This window comes from Juglans regia, chromosome 7 (assembly GCF_001411555.2).
Source record: "Juglans regia cultivar Chandler chromosome 7, Walnut 2.0, whole genome shotgun sequence".
Taxonomy (NCBI): Eukaryota; Viridiplantae; Streptophyta; class Magnoliopsida; order Fagales; family Juglandaceae; genus Juglans; species Juglans regia.
In genome coordinates, this window is record NC_049907.1 from 48,601,125 (window position 1) to 48,624,289 (window position 23,165).

Here is a 23,165-nt window from a genome sequence, read left to right on the forward strand (position 1 = left end):
TACTTTCATTCATGCTCTTGGGGAACAATTTGTAATGAAAGATCTTGGTCATTTGCATTATTTTTTGAGAATTCAGGTAACATGCAACTCAGATGGCCTTGCACTATCTCAGGCTAAGTATGTACTTAAAATTTTGGATAGTGCTCAAATGAAATATTGTAAATCTATGGGCACACTTATGAGGCCAAAAACTAAAGGACTCACAAGTGATGTCCTTTTTTCGGATCCGAGTCACTATCGGAGTATTGTTGGAGCACTTCAATATTTCACCCTTGCTCGCCCTGACTTAGCCTTTAGTGTTAATTTTGTATCCTGATTTTTGCACTCTCCCACTATGGCTCATTACAAAATGGTAAAACGTATCCTTCGCTATTTGCACGGTACTCTTGATATCGGTATTCATTTTAGTTCACATTTTACACTTAATTTCTATGCATTTTCTGACACAAACTGGGTAGGTTGTCCTCGTACTCATCGCTCTACCACATGGTACTGTATTTTCCTAGGCAGTAACTACATTTCCTAGTCTGCCAAGAAACAAAATACCGTATCCCAATCTAGCTTTGAAGCAGAATATCGAGCCGTAGAGAGCACCAATGTATAAATTACTTGGATTTCATTTCTACTACGTGATCTTGGTGTTACTCTTCAATCGACACCAATTTTGTTCTATGATAATCTCAATGCCCTACATATGATTGGCAGTCCCATTTTTCATGCTCGAAGCAAGCATATCAAGATTGATTATCACTATGTGAGAGAACGTATTTCTCTTGGTCTTCTCCATACCTGGCACATTCCAACCTATTCTCAACTTGTCAATAATTTCACCAAGCCTCTTGGACGTCTTGCGCTTTATTTTTTATGAACCAAACTTGGCCTTTTATCTCGACACGATTTGCGGGGGACTATTGAAGATACTCAAGAAATCATCCCAATGGCTACTAAGCCTTTTGTGGAAACCCAGTCATACATAGACCCAAGTCACCCAATGGCTATAAAGCCATACATGGAAACAAACATATCCAACGGCTAAAATACAAATATGGTAACAGAGGGCCGAATCTCATCTACTTTCCAATTCTTCCTCAATTGTAACGTTAGACTATAATTTATATTTTTCAATTCACACATCTGTATGGTAAATATATATAATGAAAGGCTCTCCAATATGCACTCACGGTTTGTGAGACATTGTGTCAAACATATTGTGTTTAATTGTCTTTAAAAGTAACCATTATGAATGCTCTTGAAGTATTTAGTGCTGCAGTATTCTATAGCATCTTATAATCACATACACATGCACCACATGGCTCAACCAAATCTCAATAATGAAGTTGACGCCTATTTGTGAAGAGGAGTCATATTCGGCCTACGACAATAGTTCGGGCCTCAATCAGAGTAGTTTGAGACCACGTTGACGGTACAATATCCACACGTTCATCAATCGCAATAAATATAAGTTAAATACAATGAATATAAATAGAGAGCAAGATACGCATATTTATGTAGTTCGACACAAGGTTTACGTCTACAAATCATTTGAAAAATAAGCCCACTATAAATGAGAGTATTTTACAATTTCTCATAATCTCTGACAATTTATCGTATAAATAATAAATATGAGATTTCCGTATTTTGTTTGAAAAAGATCTCTCATGACTCTAATTGCCTCGAAGTCCAGAAGAAGAAGCCCCTGATCCGGAAAAACTCCTGAAGTCTCATTTTTCCGACCAATGAATCATTTGTGTTACCTCCATCTCTTTTTTATGTCACATCTTTTCTTGTTCTCCTGATACAATTTTTTTTCCAACCCTCTCATTTATTCATCTCTCTATTCCCTCCTAATTGAACTGGACTTAGGAATGTGATTTTCCTACCCCTTTCAAATGATATTTTAGGCTATTCTTAATATTAGTTACAATGTTCGTCGTATTATAAGATAGTTTGTGAAAAATAACTTTGGTTAAATAATTTTTTTTATAACTTAGTTTGATTATTTGATGATACCCGATGTCAAGAAAAAATAAAATAAAAAATTGTAGAAAGGTAAAACACTTCATTCCGTAAATTTGAAGTAGCCACAGTGCCTCTATTTTTTTTTTTTTTCGGGAATACTGAGATCCCGATCATCCTACTACTTTTGTTAGGGTAGCAACTAGCAAGTAAAAGGTTTTCTCTTTAACGTCAAAAGATTGAATAATTATGTTCATCATCTTCATATTGTATATTTTATTTTATTTATTTTCTTTAAAAAATATATGATATAAGAATGATGAATAGAAAAATTCAATTAATTTAATAATAATAAAAAAAAACAACAGTGATGAATGGTGTAGACAATTGGATAGAAGGTTACTACAAGATTTTGATTTGTTTTTGTTTTTTTTTAAATTGGGGTTTAAGACTTGTTAGATGGCTGTATTCCAATGAAACCTTTATATGAGAAATTAAATCAAATTACCTATTAGAATAAATATTTCAATTTTCTTATAAAAATGTGCACTGTCAATGATGCTACGTACAACTCCGCATAGGTACCAAATTTATGATCTCTATGGATTGCATTTGAACTATGGAGGTAAAATTTACATATAAATATTTTTTTCACAAACTAATTATATAAAAATAAATTTATAAATTAATTTAAATTGATATGTATATCAAATTATAAAATAGATATAATAGATTTTATAAAACTACGTCAAGTTATAAATTTATTTTTATTTCTGTTTACGTAATATGTTTCAAATTTACGAAGTCCATATGCGTAACTGTACAAGTTCATATTCATACCAACGTCCCTCTCCTACTGCATGACCCAAAGACTTAAAAGACGTTTGGATTCGCAGCTCATCTCAGCTTATCTCAATTCATATCACTACTATTCATTACTATTCAGCAACTTTAACTCACAAATCTCACTACCAACTCATCTCATTACTATTCACAATCCATCTCAACTCATCTCAAGTCATTTTCGAATCCAAACGTCTCCTTAATGATATGGGAAATGCTTCTCCCACAAAAGGTCACCGATTGCATTTTTTTTATTTTTTTATTTTCATTTTTTTTTTACTTAATTGTCAAGAAATTATTTTAAAATGAAATTTTATTTTTATTTTTAAAAAAAATTAATGAATTTTAAAAAATGTTTAAAAAAAGAAGAAATACAATTTTTTTTTTTTTTTTGCTTATTTCGGTAGACTCCCGTGTGGAAATAGCACCGGCCCTCTGCAGAAATAGCAGCGTCCTAATGATATATATACAATATTATTTACAATACATATAAAATAAAGATATATTTATAAAATGATATTATTTTTATATAATTGTGTGTTCGTCATTTTTTTTTTATCGGTCTGCAGTCCGAATAGCAATATTCGATGTTACTGCTAGTTGTAAAATTAATTTTTAATTTTTTAATTTATATTTTTTTAATATTTTTAAAAAATAAAAAAATACAGTAATATATTTAAAATTATTTTCTTCATCAATCGAAAAAAAAAAAAATTCGAGCGGTCAAACCGAGCGGTATGATTTGGGCGGCATAATAGACCTTTCCTTTTTCTTCATACAAAGCCCACCATCAACTGCCACGGTCGGTCGATCAATTCGAAGTACTCTCAAGCCTCTGAGCATCCGTACAGTCGCCACCCAGAAAGCCCAGAAATGAGCACAATCCCACGTAATTGATTGCCTATGAGTCTATGACTCCTATGACGGGTTGATGCCGCGCTTTATATATAAAGTAGAGCTCCACGTGTTCTTCTCTTGCTAAGCTGAGTTCCACGTGTTAAATAGCTAAGACTTGGTCTGCATGGAACCGCCGCCGTCTTGTCGGCAGAAACTGTTCATACCCTCTCGAAGATCTTTGAGAACTCTACGAGCAAGAGCGCTAGCTAATCAACTAGCTAGCTAGGTAGCCGAGGAAGATGAACGGGCAAGGTTCAACTCTAACGTGCACGGTGTGTGTAGCAGTTCTAACCTGTGCGCTGACACTCTCTGTAGCTCTTCCCGATACCCCACAAAACTCAAACATATTCCAAGTCACGGCCAGAAAATTCTTGGATAACGATTTGCTGGGCAACGAGAGGAACTTCAAGGTTTTCATGGAGACGTACGGGAAGAGGTATGCTACGAGGGAGGAGTATCTGCACCGCCTTGGGATATTCGGCAAGAACATGATCAAGGCCGCCCAGCACCAGGTGCTCGATCCCACTGCTGTCCATGGGGTCACGCCGTTCTCCGACCTATCCGAGGAGGAGTTCGAGCGGTTGTACACCGGAGTTAGAGGCGGGCCCCACATTAACGTGGTTAGGGAGAGTGTATCTTTGCCGGAGGAGGCCGAGGTTCGCGGTTTGCCGGAGAGCTTTGATTGGAGAGCGAAGGGAGCTGTTACTGAGGTCAAGATGCAGGTAAATTAAATTAGTAATTGTAGTGTGACTATTACAATATCAACGTCGTCGTTGTTATTATTATGTTTGCTTGTTACTTGCATGGTGATAAACTCGAAGTTAACCTCCAACTGACGGATGAGCTTTATTTTTCGTATTCGAACAAAATTGAAGCTTGATTGTATACATCTCCCCTTACTGCAGGGTTTGTGTGGATCATGCTGGGCTTTCAGCACAACAGGAGCTGTGGAAGGAGCCAATTTCATAGCAACCGGGAAGCTTCTCAATCTCAGTGAACAGCAGCTTGTTGATTGCGACCACACGGTTAGCTACTCCATCTCTCACCCATAATTATTCTTATTGTGCTTGGAATATGAAGCACACAGGAGTTCATGTTTCTCCTTGTTTTTTTATTGACCAATACTCCTAAATAATATTGCATGGATTCAGAAGCATCATATATATATATATATATATATATATATATATATATATATATATATGTATGTTGCATACAAAAGCGCAAACTTATATATATATTTTATTTCAAATGAATGTTTTTGAAGTGCGATGCAACGGAGAAGACTGCATGTGACAATGGATGCAGAGGAGGCCTGATGACGAATGCGTACAAATATTTGATGGAGGCAGGAGGGTTAGAGGAGGAGACTTCATACCCCTATACCGGGAAACGGGGTGAATGCATGTTTAAGTCAGAGAAAATAGCCGTCAAAGTTGTCAATTTCACCACCATCCCTGTTGATGAGAATCAAATTGCAGCATACCTAGTCAACCACGGTCCTCTTGCAGGTAATCTTTCATGAGCTAGCTCAGACAAATTAAAGGTTAATCATCTCTCATGGAAGATAGGCGTATGTTAATCCTAAAATACTGATCAAAACTTGATCCCTGAATTAATTATGCAGTTGGGTTGAATGCGGTGTTCATGCAAACGTACATTGGTGGTGTTTCATGCCCACTTATTTGTGGAAAGAAATGGGTGAATCACGGTGTATTACTCGTGGGGTATGGTGCAAAGGGATTCTCCATTCTCAGATTCGGCAACAGGCCATATTGGATCATCAAGAATTCTTGGGGCAAGAAATGGGGCGAAAATGGCTATTATCGCCTTTGCCGGGGCCATGGTATGTGTGGAATGAACACAATGGTCTCAGCAGTGGCCACTCAAGTTTCCTAAAAGAAGCTTTCTATATATACACTAGTACGCGCGTACTCCCGGCCTGCTTGCTCCTTATTGGAAAGGTTAAGAATAAGTATAAATAATTATATGTACTGCTTAGAAGTCATGTTCTGCAAATGCATGAATTTGTGTATATTACTTTTTGAGTATGTACAAGAATATTATAAAATAAATGTATTTTTGTAAAATGAGGTTATTTTTATAAGATATTTTATAAAAATACTCATCATTTAAAACATAGTTGTGTAAAATATTGTGAAAAATATCACGTGTAAATCATTTTCCTTACTTTTTATCAACTTCTGAACAAGTGGGGAAAGAACCAACAGCTCGATTTGTATTACGATGGGGACATATTAATTTTTAGATGAAACAAAACGAATTTTAGGATTGAATAAACTAAGTACTCATAACAGACGATTACCTATATATTCGTTCAGTTTACAACGCATGATCTGCATCTCATGAGATGACGTAGCAACGCTGCAACATGTCCATGCATGGCACTTGGCAGTCCATAGATTAAAAAAAAACAATAAACAAAAGAGAGTCCGACCTGCCGGATTCGAACCAGCGACCTAAGGATGTCTTTCAGGTTTAGACCCACTACAGTCCTCCGCTCTACCAACTGAGCTAAGGTCGGTTTGCAAACAAATGCAATTATTTTTTATAATATCATTCTTCAATGTATTGCCCATCATAGATAACTATCTATTTTTCCTGTCTAGACCCACTGATCTCCCCTTTGATTAGTAAAAACAATTCTCTTATCTATAAAAGGAAAATGGAATTATTAAAAAAATATATAAAAAAGCTGAATTGTGATGATAAATTTGTTGACCTTTTTCTAATTGGCCACATGAAAATAACACCACATGCATTATATAGTTTATGGCCCGAGTTTGACGATGTTGTAGCAGCTTCTGTGTTCTTACAGATGTTTCAGAGCAAATAGCTAGTTTGGTTTTGTTCTTACGCAAAATTTTTCTTTATTTCATCTCATATAATTATTATAATTTTTTTAAATTCATACATAAAATATAATAAATAATTTAATTTTTTTAAATATTAAAATAAAAAATAATATTATAATAATATTTTATTTAATTTTAATAAAACATCACATCTAAACTTGAGTAATCAAACGAGTCACGTATCACGAAACGGAAACGCAGAGATAAAATTTACCTTCTTTTTATTTTTTATTTTTTTGAGATAAATTTTCCTTCTTTTTAGAACCATAAAAATTTACCCATTTTAATGAAATCTCCAAGTAATGCATTATAGGATGTCTCTTGTCGGCGGGTAACTCTCAAGTGACCAAATTACCCTCTTACATTTTTTTCAATTTGCATTTGGTGGTGGTAGGTTGAGGTATTTCTGTCATTCCGCTCTTATAAAGCCTACGGACCTATCTATCCAAATGGACATCCACGTCAGGAGCAAAGACATTAACTGTGGGGAACACAGAAATGTAAAGAAACGGGACGCGAAGAAAACAATAAACTTGCAGAGAAAAAACCAGTTGTTCTAACTTCTAAATCCTGTGTTGCCTATTATCACCCACATACGTTTGTTAAATATCTGCTATTTGCGTCCTCTTCTCTCCCTTCCTCTTCTCTCCCTCTGTATATCAATCTCTGGAATTATCAAGTGATTCTGTACCATGTGTACAACGAGGTATGACCTTACTGTTTCATTATTTTTTCTTATTTATTTATTTATTTTTCATTTGTTGCTTCACCAGTAAACGGCTTCTGTATAATAAATTGGATATGGGTTCATTTTACTTTTGCTATTAAGGTCTAATGCATTGCGAAATTTGGGAGCTTACCTTTTCTTTTGGGGGATGGGGGGCTGAATCTGCAGTGGGGAACCGTTGTACTTTTCTTTCGACGGGCTTCGACTCATAATATTCTTCAATCCGTTATGTAATAAATTTCCTGACATTTTGAATGGAATCTCGTAGGAGCGTGAGTGGTTTATGCAGAATCTTTAGCTCAGAGATTTGTGGTGTATAACTGCCTTTTCATTTTCTTTTTTTTTTTTTTTTTTTTTTTTTTTTTTTTTGGGGTGAGGGTATGTTGTATGGATAGCATGCAGTTCTTCATCTATATATTTGGTTTCACCTGATCTATGCATGTATGCATTTACTGTGGAAATTGTAGGCGTGTGGGGGTGAAATTTTCACCATTTATTGAGCGGTCTGTGTTGAACAAGAGATGATTTTCAAGCTTTGATGCTTGTCAAAGTTGGGTGTTTTATGTTCCTTTTGATCTGTCTATGGCAGCGGATCGTGTTAAAATACATGGGCTATTCCATATAGAGACAGCCTTTGCTTGGGTATTCTTGGGGTTAACGAATGTCTTTCTAGCCACCTGTGAACCCGGTGGGCTGCCTGTGTTTTTTTCTGATTTTCTAAAGGGTTTATTGGGGGAGTTGTGAAAGGCTGCCTGTGTTTTTTTCTGATTTTCTAAAGGGTTTATTGGGGGAGTTGTGAAAGGTATCTTCAGAATAAATTTTATGTATGCAAAACAAGGAAATTGGTTCTTGCAGTTGAATGTGGTGAGAGTTGATAGTAGTTTACGCATTTAAATTAATGCTCACATACTTCGAAGTGAAGAGAATGGAGGACATGGTACCTTTGGAATTAACTGGAATATGTTTCTTAAAAAAACTGAAGTCATATCTAGATTGCATCGTGAAGTTGCATTGGTATGCAATATCAGAAATATTGTTTAAAGATTTAAGCCTTGCACATGGCCTTGTGGTGAGGGAACAGATCATGTAGCTTATTGTATTGAGCAGTAGTTCTAGTACCTTATAACTCTGGCTTTATCTCAAGAAATTTGTTACCTATCTAAACATTCAAGACATGCTTTGAAATTTGGGATATAGTCTGGCCTTTGGAGTCATTTCATCTCATTAAATTTATATGAAGATCTGGTTATGAGTTGCAGTTAAAACTGATACTAGTTTCAGCAGGAGTTCTTATCAAAAGGACAAACGAATTTCAATGGAAGTGAATAAAGGGGAATAATTGAGACGGGGAGAACAACAAAGCCTTTTGTTGAAAGAATATATCTCCAAAGGAGTAGGGTACCAGTGATGTTTCCCGTGGCCAATGAAATTGTAACAATTGTTTGCATTAGCATTTTTTTTTCTCCTGTTTTTTGGGGGAACTAGTCATGTTATCATGTTTACTTAAAAGAAAAAACTAGTTGTGTTATCATGTTTCTTTTGAGGCTTATAAATCATTAAGCTTCATTACAAGTTTGGATAGGGTCCATCCGATTTTTTTTTTTTTTTTTTTTTGGCTCTTTCCCTTAAAAATTACATGCACTCTTGCGCTGTATTGTCTATCTACAAATAACCTTGAAAAGAAAATAAGCAATGAATGTGGAGTGTTTTTGGTTGCAGATAATGCAGTTCATAAATTGGAGCTCTTGTTATCTGTCTTTTCTAGGGTGTAGTGGGTTGAAATTCTTTGGTGTTTGCAATTAAGTTCCACATTCTGTGAAAAAATGAAATTTTAGATGGGTGATTATTAAGCAAATTATGCCAAATCTGTAAAGTAATTGCACGGTTCCTTAGTTTCTCAAGTACATGAAATAGTTTAAAAAATTGCATCCGGGAGTGGTGAAGTATAAAAAAATGTAATGCTTTTGTGTTATGATTCTTGATTTTGTTTTCCTTCATTACATATTTCCTTTACCCTTGCACTGAAGGGCTACTTTATGCCAAGCAGTAGCTGTTTTGGCCACCTTGCTGTATTCCATGAGACCATGTCTGTTAATAGAACCTTAGGAGGACTTCTGGAAAGAAACTCTTGCCAACAGTCATTGTGTCATTGCAGAATGGAATGGTCATTCAATCCAGAAACAATGGAGCTCAATACAGGAGGCTTCTGTTGCAACGGGAAGCAGCCTTTAGAGCATTCTACATCTACTGATAAAGAAAAACAGCCCATGGAAAAAGATTTGAGCACTTCTATATTTGTCAATCATGGTAAGTCTCTTGATTTAGGTGATCTTGTGCGAAATAATTGTTTTATAATACTAGTAAAACAGAACAAAAGGTGGTATCTTATTTCCCTAATTCTTTTCCTTTCTTCTTTTCGGCAATTATTGTAATTTCTGAACAATGACTGGGATGAAGGTATTATGCAGCTGCAATAGCTTGGCATGAGAGTAGAAAAAGGTGGGTGGGGGATCAATCTCGGCGAACAAAGAGAAAGGGAAAGGAACCAATTATAAGGTATCTACTTCTCCCAAAGATTCTTAGATCCAATGGGGTCAGTTGTTCTTGTCAATGCCAAAGATTTTATGCCATCTATGTGCTTGGAAACAGTTTACTTTTGAAGGTAATGGTTATTGAGACAATCATGGGAGATCCTACTTGGATTTGACCCATGTCAGTTAACTTAAGTGGTGGCATGTGGGTTCTGGGAGCTGCATTTATCAAGACTAACTGCATAATTCTGACTAAAATCTTTAAGGACTTGCAAACCCAAAAGAACTTAGTTGGTCTTATGTTGATAAGTTACAAAAAAAAAGTTGTGATACAGCTTCATCATCTGATCTATTGTCATAAACTTAGGATATTGTTGCAGATTAGAAAATAAAAATAATAGATTGCTGAAATACCTTCAAGAAAACATATATATGTACGTATATACTGATGTAAATATATAATGGGTTTGTGACTGTGTCATAGTATTCTTGGCTATCACAGGTTTTGTTCACTGTGGTTTGTTGTAACTAGTTAGATGATGGTTGGAAGATAACTGCAAAATTTCTTGTTGCAGCTGGTCCATGGGGTATGAAGATCTGCTCTCGACTAATGAGCCTTTTTCTGAACCAATTCCTCTACCTGTAAGCTTCTTAACTAACAAACATTTAGTTATCTGCTCTTAACGCCTGCATGTTATGTTCTTGTACCAAACATTTAATTACTTATGGAAGTAGCAAACGGTTTTTGCACGCACTTCTGCATGTGTGTCTCTGAGAGAGAGAATGAGGGATATGAAGCTTGAGGATAAGAGTAGAAGAACATAACTGTTCACATCATTTTTATGTAACTTGTTCTACTAGTGTATAGACCCTCACTTTCCGTAACTTCAAAATGATTTTGTGTTGCTCGTCTAATCACGTGCATGTGCGTGAGAAAAAGAGGGAGAGGGAATAGCTTTTCTGTGTTGCCAGTGTAGGTTCTCTGTTCAGTAATTCCAATATCCTATAATGTTTTACAACTTCATTGAAAAAGTTCTCTGTTTGTGGTGATGGCTGTATACTAGAGTATGATTTTATCTGTTATTTGTCATTGTAATGCTATAAACTGAAGAGAAAAAGAAAGAAAGAAAAGGAATGGCATCTATGCTATTCAGAATCTTCATTTTTAATGCCGTGGAAAACGAGTTAGTGTCACCCTGCTTTCTTGAAGCAACGCCCAAAGTAGTTTAAGTAAATTTCGGGAATCATAAATTACAGTTAGAGTTTGAGAAAGGGTATGCTTAGATTGTTCCATAACTGCCACTTTTAAATTCTGCACCTATGATTTTGGAGGTGCTGAATGCTGATGATGAGGATCTGGTTGATTGCTGGCTTGTGCAGGAGATGGTAGATTTTTTAGTTGATATTTGGCATGATGAAGGCCTTTACGATTAGATGGCTAATGATAATGTTGGAGTAGTTGGATGAAGACTGATGGAAAGTGGACGGTACAGTTTACTTGGTCTAATTTCTTGCTTCTAATTCTTCCTTTTGTTGAAGGATGAAAAGCCTTTAATGACTGAAATAGTCAGATTATCACAATTCACCATTGCCCCATTTTTTTGGGCTCTCATTTGTAGTAAGATATTGATGTATCTCATTCAGCAGCTTTAATTTATGAAAACCCTTGAAGGTGTTGTGGTCTTATTTGTTGCTATGACTGCCTGCTCTCTCTCTCTCTCGAGCAATGCTAGGTACAGTCTCCAAATGGTGACTGTAATGCAAGCCTAGGCTATTTTAACTTTAAATTTTTTTAAAATTACAAAATTATCCTTCCTAAAATGATGTTTTCTCTCATTTAATAATGTGTCTGCACATGCAGTCTCCACTTAAAGACTGCAAATAGAATTTCTCCTCTCTCTCACACAGAGGATGTGACAAAGAGACGAATGGTCCTGATTCTTTCGCGATCTTATACTCGAAAGCATGTGTATTAATTATAGTGCCTTTAGGCAAAATTTCCTTTTTCAATTTTCTTCATTTTTCATATTCATATTCATATTTTTTTAATATTTTTAAACATTTTTTTAAAAAAATACCAACACTAATAGTTACTTTCTTAATTAGTAAATAAAAGAAAAAAATGTAAAAAATAAATATATGAGCAATCAAAATAAGAGGGCAAAATAGAGCGACATAATAGCAGTATTCTTAATTATATAATGGACTCAAGCAACTGAAATTGTAAGCCCCTAATGCAATTCAAAATATATTTATAGGCTAATATAAAAATACTCTGGTTTTAACGGGGCATTTAAGGTTGTGTTTGGTAAGTAAAGCAGTCTCATATTACTTTAATACTATTAATTGATTTTTTATTATTATTCACAAATCATTTCAACATTCAAATATAATCTAAATCTTGCAATCATCTAAACAAGAAGTGTAATTTTCTGATTGAATTGAATGCTTCTTGTAAAGCAAGCATACGCTTCTCCTATTATTATTTATTGGTGTGGATTGCTATTGTCGAACTTATCGATATTAACCGTAAGATTTTGGTTGGTTCTCTCTCTCTCCCTATCGGCCGGTTTTGGTTGGCACCATCCTTTTAAAAAACTATCGGTGCGGTTTCATTTTTGGCCCTAGTTGAAATATACAATTCAATTAGGAATAGTTAGGTTACATAGATGAAATGTTATGAAAAGTTTGTAAATAGTAGTGAAATAATTTAAGTTAAGACGTTTTATGAGATTTTGGAAATAAAAGAAAAAAATTAAATAAAAATATTATATAGTTAAAATATTGTGAGAATATAATTTTTTAATAGAATTTATGTTTTGAGATATGAAAAAGTTAAAATATTTTTTGTATTTTGTTTAGAAATTTGAAAAAGTTGTAATCATTAGATTAAAAAGTTAAAAAATTAAAATTAAAAAATATTTATACTTGAATGATATTTAAATATTAAGATAAGATAAAATAAAAAGAAATAAGATGAATTAAGACGATTATGAAACCACAAAGTGGCCTAAGTTTTCAGTTTCCCAAATAAAATGAATTTGTCAAGGCAACCTCTTTTGTGACGACAAAAGCAACAAAAGATGCCGTTGTAATTTTTGCGAAGTTTCTTTCATAGTTTGAGTCAAACTACAACGGCATCGTATTAGCGCAGCCACCCCAAAACGTCTAAACTCATATTTTTTTTTCTTTGTTTTTTTAATAAACCCCCACAAAAGAGAGAGCTACTTTTCCTGGAGAGCAGCAAACTTGGAAGTAAGAAAAAGGTGTTTTGATCCTACGCAAACAATCGTCAACTCAAGTTTTTCCTTGGTCTCCTCAGAATTTTATTCCCTTCTTTTCTGGGTTTGAGAGACAGAAGAAATGGACAAAATTAAGAGCATGTTGAAGGCCAAACAGAACCCACAAGAGCAATTGAGAGATTGGCAGCGACGGCTCCGCCAAGAATGCCGCAACATCGAGCGCCAAATCAGGGGTAAGTTCTCTTTTTATCTCTATTTTTTTTTTTTACTGGGCATGATTTTTATTAGGTAATATATATTGTGATTTTTTGTCACGGGCTTTCAAGGAAATTATAGATCGATGGAGTAATCTGATTGTGTTTTTATTTATGAATTGTCTCTGAAAAATAGTTCGTTTAATGGGTTCAGGATTTAAGGTTTGAAGTGGTGGGGTTTTCTATTTTTTTCTTCTTCTGATGGATTTATCTTAAAAAAATCATGGCTTTGCTTATTAGATGTACAGAGGGAGGAAAAGAGCGTGCAAAAAGCAATTAGAGAGGCTGCCAAGAGAAATGATATGGGATCAGCAAAGGTATTGCTAATCGTATTTTCACTTTTGTTAAGTTGGTTCAATAATTCGTGTATGGTTAAAAATTGAGTTTTTGTATTAGTATTGTTTATATTTTTATTTCATACCTAAGATCATTCATGGAAAGAGGGGACTTGGGAAATTATGGGTGTTAAAATGATCAAGGATTTGTCGGAAGAGAAATGCTTTTTAGCCACAAAAAGATCTCCTAAAAGTAAACTCACAAACTAACATGGCTTGATGTGGTACATTAGATTGTAAAACTACTTTTATTGTAACGTAGATCTAATGTATCGTATAAAACCATGTTAGTTTGTGAGTTTACTTTTATGGGATCTCTTTGTGGCTATAACACTTCCCTTATCATAATACTCATGGATTTCATGTTCGTAATGTGCTTTCAAACATTGGTGATTTTGTGGCTTTTTAAGTTGATCCTTAGTTTATAAAGTTCCTAGAGTCACATTACTTGAACTGTATTCAGTCATGAACAAGTTATGATATTAAAGGAAAGGCAGTTAATTAATCAGCCTAAGGGGTATCTTATTTATGTGTATTGTGTGGCTTGGGACACCTGCGCGGTTCAGAAAGTTACCATGTATTTTCGTTTTTGGAATCATTTTGTTCCCTTTTGAGTTTGGAAATGAGTAACCTGTGCTATTATGGCCTGGGTATTTAAGTCTCAGTTGGGAAACTTGGCTTCATTCCAAGAGTAATCGCAAATAACATCTTCAATATAAAATACTGATTCGCTTCCAAGAGTGATTTGACCGACCAAGAGAGTATCACAGTCCTCCTGCATGCTTGTCTAAGGTAAACCATCATATGCGCATCTGTATTTGAGCATAGGTTTAGACATATAGGATACTTGGATCTGGTTCTTACATTGAATGTCTCCAACTGTTACCTTCTTGTTATTAAGCTACGATTGCTTCCAAGTATTCTATGGTCTAATCCTTTTGTGAATTTAATTTCAGGCACTTGCGAAGGAAATTGTTTTGTCAAGAAAGACTGTGAATCGTCTTCACGAGAATAAAGCCCAACTGAACTCAATATCAATGCACCTTGGAGAAAGTGTTGGTATAATGCTTCACATATCTAAACATTTCTTTTAACTCTCAAGCAAAGACATATGTTATATCTCGAGAAAAGTAACATGACCCTATTTTCACTATCAACTTAATGATCCTTGTTTTTGACTATCAACTCAATGAAATTGTTTCCATATTGGTCCCCTATTTTTCAGAAATAATGTGATTTAACTTACAAATTCATGTGTTGTGCTTCAGTTAATTGTAGGCCTCAATGTTAAGAATGGGAAGGATCTTTTTTTTTTTTTTTATGCGTTGGTGATATAATTTTTTAATCAGTCCAAAAGAAATGGCAAACTATGTCCATTAAAAATATTTTTGATAGTTTGTTTAAGCAAAAGTACCAAACTTGAATATGAGTGTAGGAAAGTAAAACTTTTAATGGCATCAAATTTTGATAGTGAAGTGTGGTTTAGGATAAAGTTCACTTCTAGCATATTGCAAGCTGATAGCACTAATTTAATTATTTGGTGTTTATCGGCAAAGGAGATTTTCAAGAGCAAATAAGAAAGATAGAAGAAAGAAATAAATAAATACAGAGATAATTTTACAAGTATAATTGTTTTGAGTGGGGCTACTATGCCGCCCCACCTTTACCACTGGGCGTACCGCCGATCATTATTTTTTTTCCTTTTTTCTTTTCACATTTTTTTAATATTTTAATACATTTAAATATTTTTAAAAAATAAAAAATATGCACCAATACACTTAAAATCACTTTCTTAATCACTAGGTAAAAAAAATAAATAAATTTTGACCAGCGGTCAACTTGAGCGGTCAAATGAGGGAGGCAAAGTAGCTTTTCTCAATTGTTTTGTGGTTGGCAGACTGACATATCAAATATGGCCGGAAAGTGTGCTGTTGAGTCCATCTAATAGCTGCAACAAATTGTGTTTGCTACTGCCTTATGGTTAAAGTTTGATGAGGCTTTTTTTAAGTTGATGTGGCTTTAGAACCGACAATATGCGATGTCTTACTAGTGTGAAGCAATATTTTCACCATAATGTTTTTTTCTCAAGGCGTTTTATGAACTTAATTTATAAGGAAAAATTGTTATTCAAGACCTCACCATCTTCTATCAAAATTTTATTTGGGTCTATAGGTGTAATGCTAGCAGTGAAAGACTTGTACTGTAGGTTTGATAATTTCTACTGGATGAAAATTTACTTATCAAAAAAAAAATTTCTACTGGATGAAAATTATTATGTTCTGAAACTTGCAGCAATTGCCCGTACTGTGGGTCATTTGTCCAAGAGTGCGGAGGTCATGAAGCTTGTCAATAACCTCATGAAAGCACCAGAAATGGCAACCACAATGCAAGAATTTAGCAAAGAAATGACCAAGGTGATTTTTTTTCACTTCACCTATGAACAAGTACTCTTCATTTTCTTTACCGATTAGAAAATGACTCGAGTTTTTGTATTTTGTTAAATTCTTTTTGTGTGAAAACTTCTGCATGCCACCATTTTCCTTCCGTATATGAGTGGTTTGGATATGTCATGTTAGCAACTTAGCATGTCTTTTTGCGTCTCATCTGTTTACTGTTTAGTCCCCAATGGGGTTCAACAAATGTTGCTTGGAGTTACCATTCTTGTGGATATGATTTCACATCATGTGATTGAACTCTTCTATGCTTTGTCCATTACAGATGCTGGCTGAGAAACTGGAAGTTCTTTTTGTCAATAGTGTGGCAGTTATTTATACCGCAAAAATTGATTATTTTCACTTTTCCTCGTAAAAAATTGATTGTTAATCTGGAAACCTGTAAGAGTAACCTGTTTGGATTTAGAGATTGTTTCGTCTTGTCTCGTCTCGTCTCATTTCATTTCATCATTACAACTTTTCCAAATTCTCATATAAAATATAATAAACAATTCATCTTTTTCAAATTCCAAAACAATAATAATATTAAAAAGTAATATTCTAACAATATTTTATTCAACTTATCTAAAACCATCTCATCTCATCTCATCTCACTTCACTATGTATCTAAACCAGCCCAAGTGAACTGTTGCCTGGTTTTTCTCAAATATTACAGAAAAGAGGAGTCATGCCACCCTTTAATTTGGTTCCCGTTGTTAAGAGGCATGCCCGATATTCTGTGGCAGAAATAGATCCATTTTGCGAACTAAGGTTTAGGAATATTCATTTTAGACATCTGTGGCAGAAAGAGCAATAACTTATGTTATAGGTTATTTGCCTTCTTGGGCTCTCTAGTTGTAACACTTTATTTTTAATTCAGGCAGGGGTTATTGAAGAATTTGTTACCGATGCCGTTGACTCCGCATTGGATTCGGAAGATATAGAGGAAGAAACTGAAGAAGAAGTTGATAAAGTTCTGACTGAAATAGCTGGTGAGACAGCTGCACAGCTTCCCGAAGCTGTGAGGAAGGAAAGGGTAAAGTTACCTGCCGAGAGAGCTAGCACTTCTCAAGAAGTATGTAGAACTCCACTCCCTTTATACCCTTACATCATGTGTTTCTTCAAGAAATGAAGGGGACTGATTCTTTCTTCTGAATTTTAACAGGAAGAAGCTATAGCAGAAGGTGCAGACGATGAGGAAGAGCTGGAAGAGTTAAGGGCTCGACTTGCGAAAGTGAGATCATAGTTTTTCACAATGTTAACATTCCTTATTCACTCAGTGTCAGTGATATTAAAAAAAAAAAAAAAGAGTTATGTGTAAGTAAATTAGTGTTGGAGCCAATTGTCCTATTTGATAATTGAGATTGTAGGGCTTGAAACCCAGCTTACCTAATTAAGACTCAAACGATAGCTTCTTAGCAAACGTCATTATGTATGTAATTTGTCGTGTCCTTAAATAAATATTATTAACTTTCATCTTTGTTCTAATCAAAACGAGTTTCTGAAATAACATTTCTCTTCTACTATATATATCTGAGGAAAACTTTTGCCTGATGGAGAAATAAGAGCACTAGTATTGATTTCTCTACATGTATATGCAAAATCACATCTTTTAGAGATTGATTTTACATATTAAGAAAAATTCTCATATTGAATTATGCATCTTTAAATCAAATAATAATAAAAAAAATTTTTCCTAAAATTTTTTTTTCTTGATATGCTTCAAATAAGCAATTATGAATCGTTTTCGGTCTTCTTTGATTTCTTTGTTTGTGTTGCTGTTGAGAGAGAGATAAATGGTAGGAGAGAAAAAATAATAAAATAATATTTATAGAGTGAATAGTATTTTTTCAAAATTTGAAGAAATACTGTTTATACTTATGTAAAATTTTGAAAATATATAATTCAATGCAAATCAATTTAAAGAAATATTATACAAATATAAAAATAAATATGAAAATGTATAAGTATGCTCTAAGCCAATCTTTCAGGACTCGTAATCAATGACATTTAAAATATTCCTTCCCCACTCCCAGCGACAACTCTTGTTAACAAATTGAACAAAGAGTAACGCTACTCTTTTCTTATCTTTTAAGAAATTAAAGGTCCCATGTTTTTTAATGGTTATATATTTGAGCACTTTTTATAAAATAAAAAATAAAAAAAAAATTATCTCACCCATTTTTTAACAAGAGCAGTACTGCTCTGTTGTCTGAGTAGTATTGTTTATTTTAATCGCTAGTTTAGAATATTATTTTTATTATTTTTATTCATATTTTTTTATTATTTTTAAATATTTTTAAAAAATAAAAAAATATTAATAATTATTTTCTTAATTATTAAATAAAATATATATATATATATAAAATATCCAAAATGAGAAAAAAATAAAATGGGATAAAGTAACATTTTTCTTTTAACAAAGGATAAGGCTTCACACTTCATGTTGAACAATGAACATGCACAGAGATGCATGTACCAGTACCACCATAAAGGAGAGAGATGACGATGATGCGTTTGGGAGTGTGTGATTAGTGTGACCCCAACGCAAATGCAACTTTTAACACTGCTGCTACTGCTACTGGCAATTGAAAGCAAACGCTACACGTAATACTCGAGCTCTGCTCTGCTCTCTCTCTTCCTTTTCATTCTCTCTTTTCTTCTTGTGCGCAAGCACCCTCTAATTGACACCAAGGCCCATTTCTCAACCGCCTCCATCTACCTCCGTTTTGTATTACTTCTAGACTTCTATATAGTTTTTTTTTTTTTTTTTGACTTCTATCTAGTTTATTCTCTATAAATGCCAGCTCATCCCTCCCCTCCAACTAACGGCCGCTTTAATCCCGTAGACCGTTAGTTGTCCCCACCTGTAACCCCACCCTTTTCTCTCCTGTATATATATGTAATGTATTATTCCTTACCAACCAGTTTCTCTATCTGAGAAAAAAATGGAGCACCCCTTCTCTGTGTATGTTCTATTTGCTTTCCTTTCTCTCCTCTCTTTCTCTTCCGCAGAATTCGCGGACGATATCGGGCTCGCGCGGTCGAATCTCCCCTCCGTTCAGGCCGAGAAGCTTATCAGAGAACTGAATTTGTTTCCCAAACATGACCTCAACGTCATCAACGGTCGAGATTATGCTCCCCAACCCAAGAAGCTCGTCGAGAAGCCACTCAGGTTCCCGAACCTCCTGGGCTCGGGAGTCCCCGTGGAGGATTTGGGCCACCACGCTGGGTACTACAACATCGAGCATTCACACGCTGCTAGGTCAACTCTCTCAAATCCTCTAGTATTCCTTCTTTATTTTCTACCAATTTTTGGTGTAATCTAGGAATTTCAATCTTCCCCAATTGGTACCTTCATGCGGTTGGCTAAATCCAAGCCCTAGATTTTATTTTGATTATCATTTTTTTTTTTTCGCATGTGGTTCTCTAATTGAAACTGTAGAAGTCTGTCCCCCTTTATCTCATCGTATTGAAAACACTTTTAGTAATTAATTGTTTTTTTTTATGTGTTCTTTATGACCGACTCATACGGATATTTGGGGTTTTTTCCCTCCCAAAAATGAGTTTCTTGTTCCGTGCAAGTGGACCCGATTTGCAAATTCCAAATCATCGTGCCTAATATATTGTAGGTTGGTTTTATTTTTTATTCTGGAATGCCGTGTTTATCTGGCGTGTGCTTGTTTCCTATTGTAGGCGACAACTAGCTTTACGTTTTAGCCGATAGGTGTAAACGTGCTGCTCATCTTTTATTAAAACAAAATGAGCGGCAAGTCCCAGGTGTATGATTTGAAAAATGCTCCTATAACTAGATAGCGAAGTCGCTGGTCTTGGTTGATAATCAAACATCACTAGCTTTTGTAGTTTGTCTGTAAGTAGCGTGTTGGTACTGACGTTTTGTTCGTGTGCATGTCAGTTTCTTGCTCCCTCGTTACTGTTCTTAGTACTCCGTTTGTTGTTTTGCAGGATGTTCTACTTTTTCTTTGAATCACGCAACAGCAAGAAAGACCCCATTGTTATCTGGTTGACCGGAGGGCCTGGGTGTAGTAGTGAATTGGCCATGTTCTACGAAAATGGTCCTTTCACCATTGCAGACAATTTGACCCTTGCGTGGAACGAGTACGGTTGGGACCAAGTATGTTTGATCTTTCAATTCCCCTATGTGGTTGGATTGTATTAGTTCAAGCTAGTATCTTATGCTTAGTATGGCATAGTTGGGTGTTTCTTTCCTTCTGTTTTGATGTTTACAAGTGAAGTAATAGATTTTTTTGTGATTTTGTAGGCATCAAACCTTCTCTATGTTGACCAACCTACTGGGACCGGCTTTAGTTATACTTCTGATAGACGTGACATTCGGCACAATGAAGAGGGTGTTAGCAATGACCTTTATGACTTTTTACAGGTGATAGTTATATTTCTGTTCTAAATTTTATTAAAACAGAATTTCAATTCAGCAAGATTTTCCTCAGTTGAATGATTTGCTGATTATAATATTGTGTGGCCAGAATTTGTAAAATAAAGAGCATACCAAGTTTTTGGGAAAGAAAAAATTTTATGTATTGATAGAGGGAGGAGGAGAGCTGTGTTACTAAATGATTAAGATTTTTAACTCCACCAGTATTATTTTGACTGGTTGGCTTTTTCTATGGTGTCAGGCCTTTTTTGCAGAGCATCCTGAGTTTGCAGAGAACGACTTTTACATAACTGGGGAATCATATGCTGGGCATTATATCCCTGCTTTTGCTGCTCGTGTCCACCGAGGAAACAAAGCTAATGAAGGAATCCATATAAACCTTAAGGTACATCGCTGGTATAACATAATTTAAAGTTATATTTGGTCACTTTACCTTTTTCTGAGCTGAGATTAAATGTTCAACAGGGATTTGCCATCGGCAATGGACTTACTGATCCTGCAATCCAATACAAAGCATACACTGATTATGCGCTGGACATGGGCATAATTACAAAATCTGCATACAATCGAATTAAAAAGGTGGTTCCAGTCTGTGAAACAGCAATCAAGCTTTGTGGTAAGTTTGTGGGTGAGATTGGCTGCTTGTTCCCAAAGGTTTCTGTCCTACTGTTATATCCCCCCCCCCCCCAAAAAAAAAAAAAACTCTTTTCTGTGTGAATGCACCTATAGCTTACAGTTGTTTCCCATGGGATATCCATGGTGAAAATTGATACCATGTTGATCTTTAATCCAATCCTTTTGCATTTGGGCCAATATTGTTGATTATCTAAGGGCGGCTTCTCTTGTTAAATTTATTTTTGTACTTTTTCTCCAGGCACTGATGGTACAATCTCTTGTGTTGCTTCATATTTTGTTTGCAATACCATATTCAGCAGCATCATGGCCCTTGCTGGTGATACCAATGTAAGAAACCACATGTTCTTTTTTCTACTCTTCATTTAGTGTTTAAGTGGGACACTGGTGCTGCAATTTATCATTTCTTAATAGAACATGTTTGCTGCACAAAAAGCATGTGAAAATTTCCTTATAATGAAAAAAAGAATGAATTTTTTCAAACAGCAGAATTCCTAGCAGCAGTGAAAAAAATAGATCTTTGAACAGTGACTGAAAATATGGACAACCTGTGAAATATGCATCTTTCTTTGAATTTCACAACTATGTTTATCCTAACACCTCAGTAGATCTTAAATTTGACGTGCATTGATATTTCTATATTGCAGTATTATGACATTAGAAAGAAGTGTGAGGGGAGCCTCTGTTATGACTTCTCAAACATGGAGAAATTCCTAAACGAGAAATCTGTAAGGAATGCCCTAGGAGTTGGGGACATGGACTTTGTGTCATGTAGCCCCACAGTTTATCAGGCCATGCTGGTGGATTGGATGAGGAATCTGGAAGTTGGCATTCCTGCACTTCTGGAGGATGGAGTCAACTTGCTAGTGTATGCTGGAGAATATGATCTCATTTGCAACTGGCTTGGTAAGCTTCTTGGCCTAATAGACAATCGGCATCTTCTTAGTTAGAAATCTGATATGTTAAGGAAGACTTGTGTGTAACAATCGTACCATATATGATCCCAATATGGGGGTATAATTTCCTTCGACTAGGTAATTCAAGATGGGTTCATGCTATGGAATGGTCTGGTCAGCAACAGTTTGTAGCATCACCCGAAGTTCCTTTTGAAGTTGATGGTTCAGAAGCTGGAGTACTGAAAAGCCACGGGGCTCTCAGTTTCCTCAAGGTCTCAGTCTTTATCTCTTATTCACATCTACACCCATTCCCACCCACAGATACATCTGCATTTCTAACGCCCATTGCCTAATGGCTGGTTGCCAGTACTGACATAGTTGCACGACATATGTAACAAACAGGTCCACGATGCGGGTCACATGGTTCCCATGGACCAGCCCAAGGCTTCATTAGAGATGCTGAGGAGGTGGACTCAGGGAAAACTTTCTGAAGTGCCATCTGATTCTGGAAAATCAATTGCTGAGATGTGATTACCTCCTTTTCTGCCCATCCTTTTTTATCGTAGGTTGCAGAATTTGGCATCAATATCAGAGCAACCGCTCTTATGGTTTCCTTGGTTCCTCACTAAGCTTGTGAATGTATATGTAGACCAGCACCGAGTTTAAAAGAACTCCATATAATGTGGTAACCTGACTGTTTTTGGATATATATCAACAATAAGAATATGCAGATGTTTGTATGGTTGATATGTTGCTCCTGTAGGTTGTCTCTTCTGCAGTTTGTCTATTGTTTTTGCGTTGTGATTTCACCTATTACATAATGGGGTAACCTCGAGGGGACTGGATAGTGGATATAAATAAGATTGTAAAATTATCTAGTCCAATGCTTTTGTTAATCTAGCTTTTCTTCATTCATGGTCAATTGTGGATTGCCCCCCTAAACGGTCTTTCATCACCTCCTGTTCGTCGACCATTTTGCCTTGGATGGCACTCCGTGCGGTAGGCAATATCCACGATCACGAGCATCTTCTTCTTCCGAAGGCCGGCAGAACCTTCTGTAGTTTTTTTGTCTGTCTGTTTGTCCTAAAATAGGCATTTTAGAAAATGGGTTTGTGTTAAGCATGATGTC

At 35.3% G+C, this 23,165-nt stretch overlaps 4 protein-coding genes and 1 non-coding gene across 5 annotated transcripts; 4 read left to right on the plus strand and 1 right to left on the minus strand.

Moving 5' to 3' along the window:
* The first annotated feature begins 3,840 nt into the window (after nt 1-3,840).
* LOC109003280 (probable cysteine protease RD19D) lies at nt 3,841-5,861 on the plus strand. Its single transcript, XM_018981365.2, has 4 exons — nt 3,841-4,418; nt 4,602-4,721; nt 4,964-5,207; nt 5,324-5,861. Exons 1-4 carry the CDS (start codon nt 3,936-3,938, stop codon nt 5,593-5,595), a joined length of 1,119 nt encoding a protein of 372 aa, XP_018836910.1. The 5' UTR covers nt 3,841-3,935; the 3' UTR covers nt 5,596-5,861.
* A 287-nt stretch (nt 5,862-6,148) lies between these two features.
* Nucleotides 6,149-6,241, minus strand: TRNAY-GUA. The gene is made up of 2 exons: nt 6,205-6,241; nt 6,149-6,184 (listed from the first exon to the last, which is right to left on the minus strand). It is a non-coding gene; the product is annotated as a tRNA-Tyr (tRNA).
* Nucleotides 6,242-7,047: 806 nt separating this feature from the next.
* LOC109003281 lies at nt 7,048-11,516 on the plus strand. Its single transcript, XM_018981366.1, has 5 exons — nt 7,048-7,278; nt 9,455-9,606; nt 9,768-9,855; nt 10,406-10,472; nt 11,211-11,516. Exons 1-5 carry the CDS (start codon nt 7,265-7,267, stop codon nt 11,262-11,264), a joined length of 375 nt encoding a protein of 124 aa, XP_018836911.1. The 5' UTR covers nt 7,048-7,264; the 3' UTR covers nt 11,265-11,516.
* A 1,489-nt stretch (nt 11,517-13,005) lies between these two features.
* LOC109003283 (vacuolar protein sorting-associated protein 24 homolog 1-like) lies at nt 13,006-17,605 on the plus strand. The gene is made up of 6 exons (XM_018981367.2): nt 13,006-13,305; nt 13,567-13,643; nt 14,618-14,720; nt 15,954-16,075; nt 16,974-17,168; nt 17,259-17,605. Exons 1-6 carry the CDS (start codon nt 13,194-13,196, stop codon nt 17,337-17,339), a joined length of 690 nt encoding a protein of 229 aa, XP_018836912.1. The 5' UTR covers nt 13,006-13,193; the 3' UTR covers nt 17,340-17,605.
* Nucleotides 17,606-18,998: 1,393 nt separating this feature from the next.
* Nucleotides 18,999-22,785, plus strand: LOC109003284 (serine carboxypeptidase-like). The gene is made up of 9 exons (XM_018981368.2): nt 18,999-19,358; nt 20,060-20,228; nt 20,376-20,495; nt 20,749-20,892; nt 20,973-21,123; nt 21,382-21,470; nt 21,788-22,046; nt 22,175-22,308; nt 22,439-22,785. The coding sequence occupies exons 1-9, from the start codon at nt 19,042-19,044 to the stop codon at nt 22,565-22,567; spliced, it is 1,512 nt and encodes a 503-aa protein (XP_018836913.2). The 5' UTR covers nt 18,999-19,041; the 3' UTR covers nt 22,568-22,785.
* Nucleotides 22,786-23,165: the final 380 nt, after the last annotated feature.